The following is an 18,089-nucleotide window of genomic DNA, read 5'->3' as shown; positions in this document are numbered from 1 at the left end:
TGCCAAGCCTCTAGAGTGGGAACCAGGCATCAGGTCCTCAGGTGATTCTTATGGAATTTAAGTCTCTGTCTTCTATTCTAACTGCACATGTCCATCCTTTTAAAAAAAAGACAAAAAGTCAAACCCGCTGACACTGAATCAGCTCCAACTCATGGCGATCCTATAGGACAGAGTAGAATGCCCAAAAGCGTTTCCAAAGAATGGCTGGTGAATTTGAAATGCGAACCTTTTGGTTGGCTGCAGAGCTCTTAACCACTGCACCACCAGGGCTCTCCTTACCTCTCTCCATAATCCCACGATAGGAAAGTCCTATGAAATGTGAGAAAAAAGGAGTTAATAAAGGGTAAGTGTGTTTCCTTTCCCACACTCATTTTCTTTAGCAACCCCTTCTGTGTTGGTATTCAGCTTCAGATTTCCTGTTCAAATGTAGGGTTTAATCAACTAGCTGCTGTCATGTCAATCCAACTCATAGTGTCTTCTTGTGTGTCACAGTAAGCTTCTACCCACAGAATTTCCATTAGATGATTGTTTGGAAGTACATTGCCAAACACTTTTTCTGAGACACCTTCGGGTGGACTTGAATCTCTAGCCTTTTAACTAGCAGTTGAGCTCATTAACCATTTGCACTACCCAGGAACTCCAAGTGCGGCATTAGAGATTCCTATATCCATAGAGAATTCACTAAGTGTAAATCAGGAAGTATAATTCTGCCAACAGATTTGCCCTTCATCCACATTAAAACTGTTGTGTTTCTTAATAGGTGGCATATTTGAAATAGAAAAATATTATTGTTCCTTTAAAAACTTTTCTACACAGGCCTTTAACGCTCTGAAAGTGAAAATCAACAAAAATGTAAGAATTCCATATCTGACCGCATTCTACAATTAATAGATATTTCCAGTTTTATTTTTTTAGTATTCTTGACTAAAATTTAAAAAAGTGTTTATTGAACAACATAATTATAATTAACAACTATTAATTATATGTACGTGTAGATGATAGAAATGTCAAATACTCTAATTCCTATACCGTTACAATGATTAAAAAAAAAAAATGGAAGAAGAAATATAATAATTATAATGAAAACAATGCTACTTCCTATTGAAAGACTTTTGTTCTATGCATTATCCTAAGGACTCTTTTCATTTAATCCTCACAGCAACCTTTTCAGTTATTCTGAGTAGCTTATTCTTATTGTCCACACAGAACATATGAGCAAACTAAGACTCAGAGAGTTAAGTAGCTAATTCAGTGCCACACATCCAGCCTTACTGATCATCCTCATAGACATTGCATGTCCTTGCCACCACTTCTTCAGTCGTTTGTTCCCCTTGCTTAAAATGCACTCTAGTTTTTTAATTTTTATTATTGTAAAAATTTAAAAAACCTAACATTTGCCTCTCAGCATTTCTCACATGTACAATTCAATAGAAAACATTAGCCATGTTGTGCAACCATCACCAATATCCATTTTGCCAAATTTTCCAGCCCCATAAACAAGAACTCTACATTACCTAAAAAGTGATTCTCCCCTTTTTCTTTCCCTCTTTGCTTTTAAACACTAATCTCTATACCTTTGTCTATTCTAGATACTTCATATTAATAAAATCATACAAATGCACTCTATTTCTATTTAAACCTTACACCATCTTCCAGGTCCACCTGAATTCCTACCTCATCAGGAAGCTTTTCTCACGATTCTAGTCCTCACAAAACTCACTTAGAATTCCCAGAGTCGCTCACTACTTTTTCGTATTTTATGTACCTTGTCTTCTTAGACTAGATCCTTGGCACTCACCTTTTACACCTCCCATAAGTTCTAGCACTGATCTGGCAAGATACTGCATGCTAATCAAAGCTTACTTATTGGTTAACTCTTCCAAACCAAATACTGACCTGAAGACCAAAAGTCTTCGTTAAATCAAGTGCTTTTATGAGCTATGTGTCTTGCACAAGGGAGGTTGACTCACTTTTAATAGACTCTGCAACCCATACAAGTGAGCTGACAGTTTTCAGAAATTGATCCTCAGGCCAGGTCACCAAAGATTATTTGTAACTTATTTGAACTGAAAGGAATCACTTAAAGCATTGAAAATAATTTTGGAGCTCAATTCTGTTTGGAGCTGAAAGTCATGCCATGTATATTGTCTTAAGGATAATTGGAATCTTGATTTTTGCAGGGAGAACAGCTTTCATTCAGCATGGATGAACTTTGTGTCATGATGGCTGACATCTCACTGGGTTCACCATACTATAGATACATTAGAATTACACATTTACTGTTCAAGCATGAATATTCGCGTTGCTTCCCTGCCCATTACAGAGAGAAACTGGAAGTCTTATTGGACTCTTCCATCGACCACCACAATCCTACAACTGGTAAAGTATTATCTGGTGAAAATGAGAAGTAACAAAATAGCCACAGCTAAGGGGTTTTCTGAAAGATGGGAACAGAGAGTGAATGAGTCAAGGAGCTGGACATAAACAGATTAAACCACGTTAGTAAAAGATTCAGAAATACCAAATGCTTAGGATTGCAAGAAGCAGAACACAGAAAGGTGACCCTTAGTACTTTTCAACACTAATCTAGCATCACCGGTGCCAATGAAATACTTCACTCCACTTCAAATTCTATATAGAATAGTTCTCCAAATGTGTTTGCACTCTGAAAAGACCTAATCTGTTGCTGTCCAGTTGATTTTGATTCATGGCAACCCTAATTGTTACAGGACAGAAACATACCATAGGTTTTCTTGGCTATAATCTTTATAGGGCAATATCACCAGGCCTTTCTTGCGTGGAATTCCCGGGGGTGTTCAAATTGCCAACCTTTAAGTTAGTTAGTAGTCGAGTAAAAATCATTTGCACCACCCAGGGTCCCTCTTTCTATCATTAGCCTGTCTGACATCTAATGTAACTGCAACTGCAAGCTATTTGTAGTATGAATAGTTCTTAATATGTTGAAGTAAATTGATCAGAGATCTGTGAATTCTTTACATATCTGCTAGACTTTAAATGAACTGAACATCTCAGTTATTATCCACAGAATGATGAGTTGATCTATATCATCCCACCAATATTGGTGACCTTTCTGGGGGAGAAGTTGCAGTCATAGCATGACTGAAGACGTGGAAATGGTGAGGCACAAGGGCAATGAGTGTGCATCCCTCCATCAAGAAACTTTGTGGAGAAGAGCCTGTGACATCCTGAACAGGAGTTAACTAGAGGCAGATGCAGATAGAATGGAGCGTATTCCAGTAGAAGCTAGAAATAGAGGGTGGAAAGAAGGGCAGAATCGAGGTGCTCAAAGAGCTAGTCCTGAGGAAAAAAGATAGGATTCCTTTAGGAGCATGAGGGGACCTTGCCAAAATCTCCTTCTCATTGGATGTAGTTTCTTGCTCTGGTAATGTTGGACATGACTAAAAATATTGATAATGATGAGATCAAATGTGCTTTACAATGTCACAAGCATCATGTAAAACTGTGTACTGAAATCTTTTAAGCTTTTTATTTGGTAATTGACAAAAATATCATTTCTGGTTAAATGAATTGATGTTTTGCTTTCTAGACAGGCAACTCTTCTACCAGTCTTGCACTGAATTTGGGTTCTTTCAGACCACGGATTCAAAGAAACAGACCTTCACTGGGTTGCCTCTCAGGTAAAGGTTCTGTTTTGAGTTCTGTTTGTCACTAGAAACCATGAATGGAGATGTTTTTTCTTTCTTTGTTTCTTTCTCTCTTTCTCTCTCTCTTTCTCTCTTTCTCTCTTTCTCTCTTTCTTTCTTTCTCTCTCTCTTCTCTCTTTCTTTCTTTCTCTCTTTCTCTCTTTCTCTCTTTCTCTCTTTCTCTCTTTCTCTCTTTCTCTCTTTCTCTCTTTCTTCTCTCTTTCTCTCTTTCTCTCTTTCTCTCTCTCTTTCTCTCTCTTTCTCTCTCTCTTTCTCTTCTTTCTTTCTTTCCCTCTCTCTCCTTCCTTCCTTCCTTCCTTCCTTCCTTCCTTCCTTCCTTCCTTCCTTCCTTCCTTCCTTCCTTCCTTCCTTCCTTCCTTCCTTCCTTCCTTCCTTCCTTCCTTCCTTCCTTCCTTCCTTCCTTCCTTCCTCTCTCTCTTTTTCTTTCTCTCTCTCTTTCTTTCTCTCTTTCTCTTTTTCTTTCTTTCTCTCTCTCTTCCTTCCTTCCTCCCTTTCTTCTTTTCTTTCTTCCTTCCTTCCTTGTTCCTTCCTTCCTTCCTTTCTTTCTGTCTTTTTTTTTTCCCACATGTAAATTGATCAAATTGGCCAATTTCAGATTGATAAAATCTAAGGCAGAAATATTTTGGATGGAAGTTTGAGAAATCCAAATTAATTCCAATAAGATATGTAGAACCAAATCTCAAATTTCCAAATCTAACTTAACTTGTAGCTGCCAGGAAATACTCTATAAACATTGGAGTATGAATAAAAATAAACAAACTAGTAGCCTCAGTCTTACTCGCTGGCATTACAAGGTCATTTTATCTAATACTCTAACCAAGAATGTACTTTGTGCATTCATTGAAAAATCCAATTAAGGATCATGGGTGACAGCAAATTTGCAACTAAAGAAAGCAAGTTCTCCATCTCTTTTGAATTTTAGTTAGTGAAGTTTTGCTAGTTGTATGAAGCAAGACAGAGAACCCTTAGTAAAATTTATTCTCATTGTTTTGTGATCCTTTGTTTATATTTACTGGGTTTGTAGAGCAAGGCATGATTCTTGACATGGAGCCTATATTTTCTCCTATCAAAGTACGAAGGCTGAAATTCCCTAATGAGGAAAGGAGCTAAGACTTAGTCTATGTCAAGTGTATTAATTGCACCACAGTTTTTAAAAGCGATGTCTATGGTGAAGGTACATGTACTGGGGCAAAGGCTTACTGTAGCCTCACTTCTTTCGGTGCCTATTACACCATTGTGGAGAGAGGGTCACCTACAGTTTCAACCCTTTGTTCCTTTGCATATCACTTTTGCTCCTAGGACACAGGAGGAGAAATCTCCCTTTTGATTGGTTCCCTTCTTCAGTCTCTCTTTGATGTTGTAAACCCTCAGGCTAGAACAACTAGAACAGGGTGGGTTCAGGTAGCTCTGGGGCCTGCCTCTCTGCACTGGAGGTAGTCTCTCACTTTCACTACATCTGTATTCTCTTCTTCTTTATCAGGCTGGCAGGCTATGCATTCAGTCTTCTTCCTTCCACAGTGGTTGCTAATTCAAGTCGAAGTATGGACTTGAGAAGGCAAAGAACAGTGTTTTCTGCCTTTTTGTTTTGAAGCCCTTGGTGGCGTCCAGAAAAAGGCAGCCTGTGGTATCTATAGCCTCCTCGCTAAGGTGGTACATTGAGTTGACCAAGGGTCTGGTAGACAAGCACTTTGTTGGCTACATTCCTCTGTGTTTACTGAATAGAGGACCTCATAGGAGGAAAGTCTGGACTCGGACAGATAGCTAGCTAGCTAGCTACATAAATAGATACAATTCTTTCTTAAGAAATCCCTCTTTAGCTATTTTTAGTAACTCAGATTCTCAGGGAAAAACAAAACATCTAAATAATTAACACCACACTCTTGCCATAGATGTCTTTCCTACATTCCTCAACCCTGATCTCCAGCACCTAAAATTGTGTCTCATTTTCTTTGCAGTTATTTTGTTCAACAATGTTCTGATTTCTTTGGCCCTAAGTTCAATCATGATTCCCTGAACACGGGTGTTATATCCACCAATGCGTACTATGGTGGCCTCAACGTGACAGGAAGCAAAATCATCTTTCCCAATGGTTCCTTTGATCCTTGGCACCCTCTGGGAATCACAAAGGGTATCAGTAAAGATTTGCCTGCTGTCTTCATTAAAGGTAACACATTGTGAATAGCCAAAGACCTCTAAATAGGATGAAATATGTCAGCATATCATAATAAATGAAGGAGGCTAATGTGGTTCATTGGTTGAATTCTTGCCTTCATTGTGGGGAAACAGGTTTGGATTCCCTGACAATACACATTATGTACAGCCACTACCAGTCTGTCATTAGAAGCTTGTGTGTATTATGATGTACACGCTTCGATGGAGCTTCCAGATTAAAAATACATATTTATAGAAATCAGCCAATGAATGCCCTAGGAATCACAATGGTTTGATCTGCAACCTGTCACAGGAATGGCACAGGACCAGGAAGCATTTAGTTCTGTTGTGTATGGGGTCTCCAAGAGTTTGGGATAGACTTGACTACAGATATCAATAACTTTAATAAATTGTTCTTGATGTTGTTATTGACAAAAAGCTCAAAATACTTCTAAGCAGGTGATAAGTGGGTTATTTAGTCTTCAATAGTATTTCAAATTCTGGCTGGCATCTAAAATATAACAATTACTTAAGTACTAATTAGCATAGACATCAAATGTGCCTATAAAATTAACCGTTTGAGCATTTGAGTACTATTATCCTTTTTTTTTTTTTTAATAAGAAGTATATGCGGTTTCATGTAATCAAGTGATATAAGTCTATTTTCTTTTGTGGACATAGTTGCTCATTAAATGAAGTTGTTTTGTCTAATGGCTCTGAACACTAGATTAATCAGTGTCCGCCAACACAAGAGCATGGTTCTTAGAGTAGTAACCTTACTTAGATCACACTGTCTTTCCATGTGATCCACTTTACCTGTTGATGTTACTGAAATTAGCTTTAAAATAATCTCAATAATCTAAATATCGTACTGGATAAAATGTGTATTTTCATGGCAAAATAAAATCCACTGTTTAATATGCTAATATGACATTTACAGAAGTCTTCAGCATCATTTTCAGCTTAAAAACCCTCAAAATTTAGTATGAGAATGTCAAGGCTGTCATTGTATTTACTGACCTTGATCTCTCTCATTGAGTGTTATTTTGGATGAGCAGTAGAAGTCAGGATAAAGTACATTGAAATAGAGGAGGTGAAGAAACAGAAACAACGAGATTAAACACCCTGAATGTGAGGAATGGAAAAGAAAAAAAAAAAAAAGAAAAAAAGCTGCTGTTGAATGGAAAGGCCTAAGGAGAAAGATGTCACACTAAAGAGAAGTCAGGAAAGGAAAGCGTTCGGCAACACATGGAGTACCTGCATACACTGGTGGCTCTACTGTAAATGGAGGAAATAAGTATGAGGGAAAACACAGTAGGTTTATAGTCTTCATGGCAGGAATTTGAGAAAGTTCCTGGGTTGGAGTTACCAGTCTTACAATTATCCAACCCAAATAAAGAACACTGGGAAATTTCTGCTACCTGGCTCTTAAACTTCTCTGTATCTTCTCCTGAAATAGTTCAAAAGACATCGAAGCACTATCCTTCATCTACTCTCACACCAGCTAACCCAAATTTCTCTCATTCACATTGTGTGTGTGTGCATGAGTGTATGTGATAGTGGGTATGATGGTAGTAATCATTTTTTGCCCAAAAGTCTATCTTATAAGAAGGTGGACGAGGTCATTTTGTTTTTCTAATGAAAACAGAAGGCGCTGTCGCTATGGAAACTCCCAGAGATGAGACCCTAACATAATTTCTTCATTGGAAGGGTAATGCCTTATCCAAAGCTCCTAATAGTTTTGCTTCTTTTGGCTTGGTGACTACAATTTCAGTACCTAGACAGTCTCATAGCCCTTCTTGTTATTGTAAAGAGGACACACCATAAATGTGATTCCAACAAGGAAAAGACTGATACTCTGTTCTTGCCCTTTTCTTGCTTCTGCATAGATATCAAGGATGAGATCACATCTCAGTGGAAAATTACAATTCTTTTAGAAATTAATTAAAATTTCAGGGAGATAACTGGGAGGATATTTTCAACACCTTAATGAAGACAAATGAGAAGAAACATGATTAAAGCAAGTTCCTATTTCATCAGGGAGTTTTAAGGTTTAAAGAGTCAGTGTTGCTTCTATGAACATTAGACTTTAGAACGTTTTCTAGTTTTCTGATTTCTCCCTGAAGGGATCCTTTCCCTTTCCACACCAAGACATATCAGATAATGTTCAGATCTGAGTTACAATCCCATGGATACAACTAGACAGGAGGTCCTCACTATAGGTAGCTGTGACATGGGAACATACAATTCTTGCATACTTGTTTTGACTGCCATTTCTCTCATATTCAAGAGTGGGTGATGCATTATGCCATAATAGAAACCATGAAGTTGGCCTTGAAATAAAATATATTATGTATTACAAATTGTATATGTTAATCACAAATTTTATGGCTAGTTCCATTGAGTAGGCTTCAATTGATACCAATGCCATGTGCAAAAGAATCATTATGATCCTGGCACGCTTGATTCTAGTGTTGCCTTCAATCTAGGGGCTCATCTCCCAGTACTATATCAGACAATAACTATTGTGATCCGTAGAGATTTCATGGCTACATTTTAGAACTAGATCATCAGGCCTTTCTTTCTAGTCATATGCTGGAAGCTCCATTGAAACCTGTCCTGCGTGGGTGACCCTGTTAGTATTTTAAATATCTGTAGCATAACTTCCAGCATAACTTAATAACATGTAAGCCACCACTCTATGACAAACTGACTGATGGGTGCTGGATTCACAAATTAGAGGGCTATATTATTCAATAAGATGGTAAGGGGATACTGATTGGTTTAAAGTCAGGAAAGGTGTGCGTCAGGGTTGTATTCATTCACCGTACCTATTTAATCTGTATGCTGAACAAGTAATATGAGAAGCTGGACTATATGAAGAAGAACAGGGCATCAGGATTGGAAGAAGACTCATTAACAACCTGCGTTATGCAGATGACACAACCTTGCTTGCTGAAAGTGAAGAGGACTTGAAGCACTTACTAATGAAGATCAAAGACCACATCCTTCAGTATGGATTGCATCTCAACATAAAGAAAACAAAAATCCTCACAACTGGACCAATAAGCAACATCACGATAAACGGAGAAAAGATTGAAGTTGTCAAGGATTTCATTTTACTTGGATCCACAATCAACAGCCATGGAAACAGCAGTCAAGAAATCAAAAGACGCGTTGCGTTGGGCAAATCTGCTGCAAAGAACCTCTTTAAAGCGTTGAAGAGCAAAGATGTCACCTTGAAGACTAAGGTGCACCTGACCCAAGCTATGGTATTTTCAGTCACATCATATACGTGTGAAAACTGGACAATGAATAAGGAAGACCAAAGAAGAGTTGATGCCTTTGAATTGTGGTGTTGGTGAAGAATATTGAATATACCATGGACTGCCAAAAGAACAAACAAATCTGTCTTGGAAGAAGTACAACCAGAATGCTCCTTAGAAGCAAGGATGGTGAGATTGCGACTTACATAATTTGGACATGTTGTCAGGAGGGATGAGTCCCTGGAGAAGGACATCATCCTTGACAGAGTACAGGGTCAGCGGAAAAGAGGAAGACCCTCAACGAAGTGGATTGACACAGTGGCTGCAACAATGAGCTCAAGCATAACAACGATTGTAAGGATGGCGCAGGACCGGGCAGTGTTTCATTCTGTTGTGCATAGGGTCGCTGTGAGTTGTAACCGACTGGACAGCAGCTAACAACAACAATAAAATATTTATTATAGAGCCTGACATGTAAAAATTCCTCACTGATTGGTAACTCTGAGGAAGAATATTTAAATAACTTGGAATAGGCAACCATAGTGTACCAAGGGCATTAGACAACCTATCTTATGCATAGAATTATTTTACCATATGGACACAAATCTTTTGTATTCTACTTCTGAATTAATGCCTAACACTTTTACAATGATTCTACTTATTTTTAAATGCATCTAATTTTGTTTATACCTACCAAAAACCAAAACAAACCCATTGCTATCAAGTCGATTCTGACTCATAGCAACCATACAGGTCAGAGTAAAACTGGCCTAGAGAGTTTTCAAGGTTGTAAATCCTTATGGAACCAGACTCCCACCTTTCATCCATGGTGTCACTTGTAGTTCAAACCTCTGACCATTTGCTTAAAAGCCAAGTGATTTAATCAATGCACCACCAGGGCTAGCCACCATATTTTCCAGTGCTAATTACGACTGGACGGCAGTGGGTGGTGGTAATTAATAAAAGTATAATTTGAGCTATACATTTGAAGAACATACAAAATTTTCAAGTAAATACAAACACACACACAAATGGAGTTAACTTTGAGTATATATTTTATTTAACACAATAGATACAAAATATTTTCATTTCAGCATATAATTAATATAAGAAGATAGTTAACACGGTTTTTACAGTTTTGCACTAAGCACTCAAAATCGAGTGTATTTTACTTAAGGCACATGTCAATTTCGATGAGCTATATTTCAAGTGATCTATACCCACACATGGACTATATGAAGAATGGTGCATAAGAATTGGAGAAAGGCTCCTTAACAAAATGCGATATGCAGATAATACAACCTTGCTTGCTGAAAATGAAGAGAACTTGAAGCACTTACTGATGAAGATCAAAGACCACAGCCTTCCATATGCACTATACCTCAACATAAAGAAAACAAGAAAACTCACAATTGGATCAGTAAGCAACATCCTGAGAAGTGGAGTAAAGATTGAAGTTGTGAAGAATTTCATTATGCTTGGATCCACTATCAGCACCCATGGTAGCAGAAGTCAAGAAATCAAAAGGTGCGTTGCATTGGGCAAATCTTCCTAACAATCAAGGGTAATTGTTAACAAATTTCAAAATTTTGTAGATGAGAAAATGGACCACAAACTAATAAAGCTGTTTCCGTCTAGTTGGCCCCAACTCCTTATCACCTCTTGTGTGTCAGAGTAGAACTATGCTCCACAGAGTTTTAAATCACTGATTTATTTCAAAGGGATAGTCAAGCCTATCTTCTGAGGAACCTCTGGGTAAATTTGAACCTCAAACTTTTCTGTTGTTACCACCCAAGGACTCATACACAGGTTGAGAAAACCAAACTAAGACTCTCAGTGTAATAAGTAGTAGGTCCAGTATTCAAAGCAAAGAAGTCTCACTAGAAGTCTTGTTCTTTAACCATTGTGCCACCTGCCTTCCAGGTTTTTTACAGGTATAAGTTCTTATGATTTCAAAAAGACCTCGAAAACCTGAAAAACCATTGCAAATCCTTATTTTTCATGGAACTTAGTAAGATGGAGTGCTCAAATTTATTCATTTAAAAGTATTTATGGGGGGTCTACTTGTGTCAGATGCTGTGCTGGACCCTAGGGGGATAAGGGTGCACATAGTCACTGCTCGAGCAACTCATCATACATGAAGACGGACATTGATCAAATTACACAGGAAACTTTCCTGGGTCACAGATGTCTAGACAGAATTGAGAAACGGAAGAGGAAGTTTAGGATTCACCTTCTAGGAAGCAATCGCCCTGATTGCTGTGACCGGATCTTACTCATTTTTGAATCCATGGTGCCTACTATATGGCTGATGTTCAGAGATTACGTACTGATTGAAGAATTATAAAATTATGAAAATGAAGTTAAGAGAACTCAGCAAGAAGGTCAATGTCTTATCTTCAGGTTCTTCACATCAACCAAAAAAAAAAAAAAAAAAAGACCACTTATGTATAATTAGAGAAGAATTTGAAGTACTGAGTCAAATTTTATAAATATGCCTTTTCCACTTCACTTCCATTTCTACATCTCTTATTATCCCACTTCTAATTGGTCTTGTATTCACAGTGTTTTGTGCTCATTGAAAATACAGTTTTATGATTCCTTATATTAGATAATAAAATCAAGTTGGTATAATAACGTACTTTTTAAAAAAATTTCATTATGTATTCTTGGATATTCATAATTTCTGTATGCATCAGAACTACCATTTCATATCTTGTCATGTTCAAATTTGGCCATTGGTCAAAATTAAATGCTGTAAGTCAGTTGAGGAATTCAATGATCAATAGTCTTTATAATTTTTATTCAGGAGGCAGGAAGAACAAAGTGGGGCTAGAGATGTCATGGTAGAAAATAGTAGCTACGCATGTCAGCCAGGAGAAAAGGATAGGTCATTACTTTCTTTGTATAATAATAACCAGTTCTGTCTTCCAATCAGGTTGACCCCATGTTTTTCAGAGCACTACTGTGCTCCTTAGGGTTTTCAATGGCTGTGATCATCTGGAAGTAGATTGCCATTTCTTCCCTCCAAGGCATTTCTGGGTGGATTTGAACTGCCAGTCTTTCAGTTAATAGCCCAGTACTTAAAGGTTTGCATCACCTAGGACTCCTTATGGTTGCAGGGTGTCATTGCTTTTGTCTATGCTCACACATGATTACAGTGTGTCTTATTTCTACCTGATCTCATCATAGTCATGGTGTCACCTCATCTGAACTTGAAATTCTGTGAAATTATTTATGTTTATGGGAAACTCTGTAGTTTGTAATGATCTGACAGTTGTGAGGGGCTTTGCTTATTTCTCTACAGACAGAAGTCTTACCTTCCCTATTCTGTTCCCCTCCTAACCTGTTAGGGAGCCATCTTTATTAGTTTCTTGTTCATCTTTCTGGTATTTCTTTTTTTGCAAATCAAAATTAAAAAATAAAAACTCACTGCCAGCAATTTGAATCCAATTCGTAATGACCTTTAGGACAGAGTAGGATTTCCTTGAAATGTTTTCAAGTCTATAAATCTTTATGGAAGCTGACTGCCACATCATTTTCCAGCAGAATGGCTGGTGGTTTCGATCTTCCCACATTTGGTTAGCAGCCAAGTGCTTTAACCAAGGTGCCACCAGGGTTTCTGCTTTTGGCAAATACTATCATATATATTCTCATCCATTTGTGAAAAAAGGCAGCATATTTTTTTTTAATATATACACTGTCCGACACCTTCCTTGTTTCTCTTACCAATATACACTGGAGATCTTTCCATCTAAGTACATAGAAGTCTTTCTTATTGTTTTTTCAATAGGAGAATAGTACTAAACTGTCCAGATGTGCCATGGTTATGACATAATTTCAGCTTCTTAAAGGAAAATAAGGAGTTCCAGCGGTGCAATTGTTAAACACTCAGCTGCTAACCAAAAGGCTGGCATTCAAACCTACCAGTTGTTCTGCAGGGGAAGACGTGGTTTTCTATTTCCTTAAAAATTATAGCCATGGAAATCCCATGGGGCAGCTCTACCCTTTCCAAAAGGATTACAATTATCGGAATTGACTTAACAGCAAGGAAATTTGTGGGTAGTAGTAAATACATCTTGCTCCTAAAATAGATAATTCCGAATGGATGGATGCTTGGAATCCCTGAGCAGTGCACATGGTTAAGTGTTTGGCTACTAACTGACAGGTTGGTGGTGCCTCAGAAGAAAGACCTGGTTATCTGCTTTCTGAACATCATGCCATTGAAAATCTTATGTAACACAGTTCTACTCTAAAACATATGGTGTCACAATAAGTTGTACTCTAAGCCAAATGTTTTGTTCCATTCTGTTATGTTTTTGCTTTGGTTGGATGCTTATTTGTAAAACCCTGAGCTCGTATTTGACAGCATTTGCTACATAATCCAGGGTGAGACAGACCTTCTGTGATCTGAGTTCAACCCTTAGCAATTTTACTGACAAGTCACAAACTCTCTGAGGCCTAGGTTCCACATCTGCAAAAGGAAGGGTTTGACAAATATTTAAGCCCCCATCAAATTTTGTCTGATCTTATACTTACGTGTTATATGTTTATCAATCCATTCTTCTTAAGGACAAAAAAAAAAAAAAAAAGCACTGATTTTTTAGCACTGCTGATTTTCATGGTGTAAATACCCCCATCAAGACCAATTTCAAGCTCACTGTGTAACAGCCAGCTTCAGAATATCTGAAAATTCAACAATAGGCTCTTGGACCTGGTACACTGCAATTCCAGTAGACTGCTGGGAAAACTTTCTAAAATGAAACTCACTGAGATTCACACAGTGTAACTTCCTCAGATGGAACTTAAGTTATATCACACTTGGATTGAACAAAAAGGAAAGTAAAAACATTATTCTTTAAATCTACTACCTTAATCATTCCCAGACACTTTCATTAATTTGTAGCACAAGAGGATTACATAGGCTTCAACAGTAACTCACTTGAATAAAAAAAACCAATGCTGTCGAGTCGATTCTGACTCATAGCGACCCTATAGGACAGAGTAGAACTGCAAAGTAGGGTAAACATCATATATTAACCAATCGACAAGGAAGCTTATTTCTTTGATTCAAAGCCCATTATATGAATAAACTAATTTTTTTTTAATTATGGCTGCACATTTTTATCACCTTGTAACCAGCTTTTAAGAGTTACTTATACCCATCCCCACCCCAGACTAATTAAGTTAGAACCTCTGAAGGATGGGGGTCAGGTATTGGTTTGATTTCAAAGTGGTTCTAACGTGTAGCTGGGGGTTAGGGACATTTGGTCTTTGGATTCTTGGTATGTAAGTATTCTGACATTTATCTTTCTCTTTTTAGGTGCAGTACATTGTGCAGATATGTACGAACAAAAGAATACTGATTCAGCTGAACTAATTCAAGCACGAGAAAAAATCTTCCGGATTCTACAAAAATGGCTAAAGCAATAGATCTCTCTGAAAAATAAATGCAACAGAACCTGAACTCTGGACTCCCATTTTATTGCTCAAATGTAAAATGTCCTGCAAGGGTGAAATTAGAGCAGTTCCTCTCTGCAGGATTTAAGTTGATTTTGATTTCATGGAAGGTCATCTTGTTCCTCCTTTCTTGATGACCTTGAGAAGGAGCAGATTATCCAGCACACAAGAAATAATTACCCTGCAGTACCAGGTGCAAACATTCAGTTGGTTGCCATGAGGATGGAAGCTATACAATCTGTGTTTTCCAGAACAGTCTCTGTTTCATCAACTCTTATTCTTTTTAAAAAAGGCTATTTATAACATGCAAATATAAATGTTTTGACTAATTTTAGATACTATGAATACATAAATAAGACAAAATACTTTGCCAAATAAAGAATTCTATGTTAAGAAAATTTAGGGATAGGCACAACTTGAGTGAATTTGGGAAAAAAAAAAATTCCTGTGGCAGAAGAAAATCTCTTCGGAAAAACTGGCTTCACCAACCAAACTTTCCTGAAGTCCCCTAGCACTTAAAAAATGGTTCTGCTCTGCCTAATATAAATTAAAGTTAATCTCAACATGGAAATTACTATAACTGTCATCTGAGATTTTATTATAACTTCTGTCCAAATTAGCTTCTTTTCAATTTATCTGAAGAGAACTCAATATAGCGATATGTGTCTAAAACTTATGTCAAATGTATTACTATTTAGTCAAGATGGTATCTTTTATTTTCCTTGAAAAAGAACATGAGATGTTCTTTTTTTTAATACTATTTTTTATTGTGCTTTAGATGGAGGTTTACAGAGCAAATTAGTTTCTCATTAAACAAATTATATACGTATTGTTTTGTAACATTAGTTGTGAACTCTTTGAATGGTCAACACACTCTCCTTCTTAGACTTGGGTTCCCCATTACCAGTTTTCTTGTCCCCTCCTGCCTTCAAGTCTTTGCCGCTGGGGTGGTGTGCCCATGTAGTCTCATTTTGTTTTATGGGTCTGTCTAATCTTTGACTGAATGATGAACCTCAGGAATGACTTCAACCCAGTTAAAAGGGTGTCCAGGGGCCATAGTCTTGAGTTTTCTCCAGTCTCTAACACACTAGTAAGTCCGTTTGTATGTGTGTGTGTGTGTGTGTGTGAGTTAGAAGTTTATTCTACATTTATCTCCAGCTCCATTCAAGATCCTCTGTTGTGATCCCAGGTGGTAGCCGGGCTCCACCTAGTTCTGCTGGACCCAGCCTGGTGGAGGCTGTGGTACCTGTGGTCCACTAATCCTTTGGACTAATCTTTGCCTTATTCCATTGATTTTCTTCATTCTCCTTTGCTCCAAATGGGGTGAGACCTGTGGAGTATCTTAGATGGCCGCTCACAGGCTTTTAAGACCCCACATGCTACTCAGCAATGTAGAATGTAGAATAATTTCTTTATAAACTATGTTATGCCAATTGAGCTAGATGTTCCCTAAGACCATAATCCCCAACCCTCAGCCCAGTAATTCAGTCCCTCAGGAAGTTTGGATGTGTTTATGAAGATTCCAAGACCTTGTGTTCCTCAAGTTGTTCTGGCTTCCCCAGTATTGTGTATTGTCTTACACTTCACCAAAGTTACCACTTTTCTATTGTCTATTTAGTGAGATGTTATTGATCTCATTATTTGGGTAACACTTTAGTTACTCTGTACAATTGAAGTTTAGTTATTAGTAATATTAATGTGCTAATGTTGGTTTCCTAGTTTGGTGAATGTATCATCAGTTATTAATATTAGGGCAAACTATGTGAGGAGTGTCCCGCATGTCTATCAGTTTCTCCTTCTGTGGAGGCTTGCATGTTTCTGTGATGCTGTAAGCTATGCCACTGGTATTTGGATACCAGCAGGGTGACCAATGGAGGACAGATTTCAGCTAAGACAGGCTAGGACGAAGGACCCAGCAGTTTACTTCTGAAAAGAATTAGCCAGGGAAAGCCATATGAATATCAGTTGAACATTGTCTAATACAATACTGAAGGATGAACCCCCTCCCCAGGTTGGAAGGCACTCAAAAGACCACTGGGGAAGAGCTGCCTCCTCAAAGTAGAGTCGACCGTAATGATGTGGATGGAGTAAAGCTTTAGAGACCTTCGTTTGCTGATGTGGCAAGACTAAAAATGAGAAGAAAAAGCTGCAAACATCCATTAAAAATCAGAACATGGAATGTAAAAATGTATGAATCTAGGAAGGTTGGAAATTGTCAAAATAAATTGGAACGCATAAACATCAATATTCTAGGCATTAGTGAACTGAAATGGACTGGTATTGGCCAATTTGAATCGGACTATTATAGAGTCTACTACGTCGGGAAAGATAACTTGAAGACGGTGTTGCATTCATCATCAAAAAGAACATTTCAACATCTATCCTGAAGGACAATGATGTCAGTGATAGGATAATATCCATATGCATACCAGGAAGGCCAGTTAATGGGACTATAGTTCAAATTTATGTACTAACCACTAAGGACAAATATGAAGAAACTGAAGATTTCTACCAACTTCTGCAGTCTGAAATTGATCGAACATGCAACCAGAATGCATTGATATTTACTGGTGATTGGAATGCAAAAGTTTGAAACAAAGAGGGAGGATTGGTAGTTGGAGAATATGGTCTTTGTCATGGAAACAATGCCAGCAATTGAATGACAGAATTTTTTAAGACCAATGACTTCTTCATTGCAAATACCTTTTTTAATCAACATAAACGGTGACTATATACATGGAACTCACCAGATGGCATACACAAAAGTCAAATCAGCTACATCTATGGAAATAGACAATGGAAAAGCTCAATAGCGTCAGTCAAAACAAGGCTAGGGGCCGAGTATGGAAGAGAGCATCAATTGCTCACATGCATGTTCAAGTTGAAACTGAAGAAAATCTGAATAAGTATACAAGAGCCAAAACATGACCTTGAGTATATCCAACCTGAATTTAGAGACCACCTCAAGAATAGATTTGGTGCATTGAACACTGGTGACAAAACACCAGACGAGTTGTGGAATGTTATCAAAGGCATCATACATGAAGAAAGCAAGAAGTCATTGAAAAGGCAGGAAAGAAAGAGAAGACCAAGAAGAATGTCAGAGGAGATTCTAAAACTTGCTCTCAAATGTCTCAAAGCAGCTAAAGCAAAAGGAAGAAATGATGAAATAAAATAACTGAACAGAAGATTTCAAAAGTTGGGTCGAGAAGAAAAAATACAGTATCACAATAACAGGTGCAAAGAGCTGGAGATAGAAAACCAAAAGGGAAGAACACATGGGTAATTTCTCAATCTGAAAGAACTGTGGAAAAAAATCAACCCTGGAGTTGCAATAGTGAAGGATTCTATGGGGAAAATAGCAAACAACACAGGAAGAATTAAAAGAAAATGGAAGAAATAGACAGAGTCATTATGTCAAAAAGAATTAATCAATGGTCAGCCATTTCAACGGGCACCATATGATTGGGAATCAATGGTACTGAATAAAGAAGTCCAAGCTGCACCATGAAAAGAAATTTGGAGG

General features: G+C 37.6%; 1 protein-coding gene across 1 annotated transcript in view; it reads left to right on the top strand.

Annotated features, from left to right (window-relative positions):
* LOC126078360 (putative serine protease K12H4.7) overlaps positions 1-14,536 on the top strand; it is a 56,279-nt gene extending 41,743 nt beyond the window's left edge. Inside the window, exons 6-9 of the mRNA XM_049888847.1 lie at positions 2,181-2,379; positions 3,569-3,659; positions 5,642-5,850; positions 14,427-14,536. Of these exons, the coding sequence (XP_049744804.1) occupies positions 2,181-2,379; positions 3,569-3,659; positions 5,642-5,850; positions 14,427-14,536 (609 nt within the window). The remainder of the gene's footprint in view (positions 1-2,180; positions 2,380-3,568; positions 3,660-5,641; positions 5,851-14,426) is intronic.
* The last annotated feature ends 3,553 nt before the right edge of the window (positions 14,537-18,089 follow it).

The sequence above is a fragment of the Elephas maximus genome, chromosome 6, assembly GCF_024166365.1.
Source record: "Elephas maximus indicus isolate mEleMax1 chromosome 6, mEleMax1 primary haplotype, whole genome shotgun sequence".
NCBI lineage: Eukaryota > Metazoa > Chordata > Mammalia > Proboscidea > Elephantidae > Elephas > Elephas maximus.
This window is presented reverse-complemented; position numbering and strand designations above follow the sequence as displayed.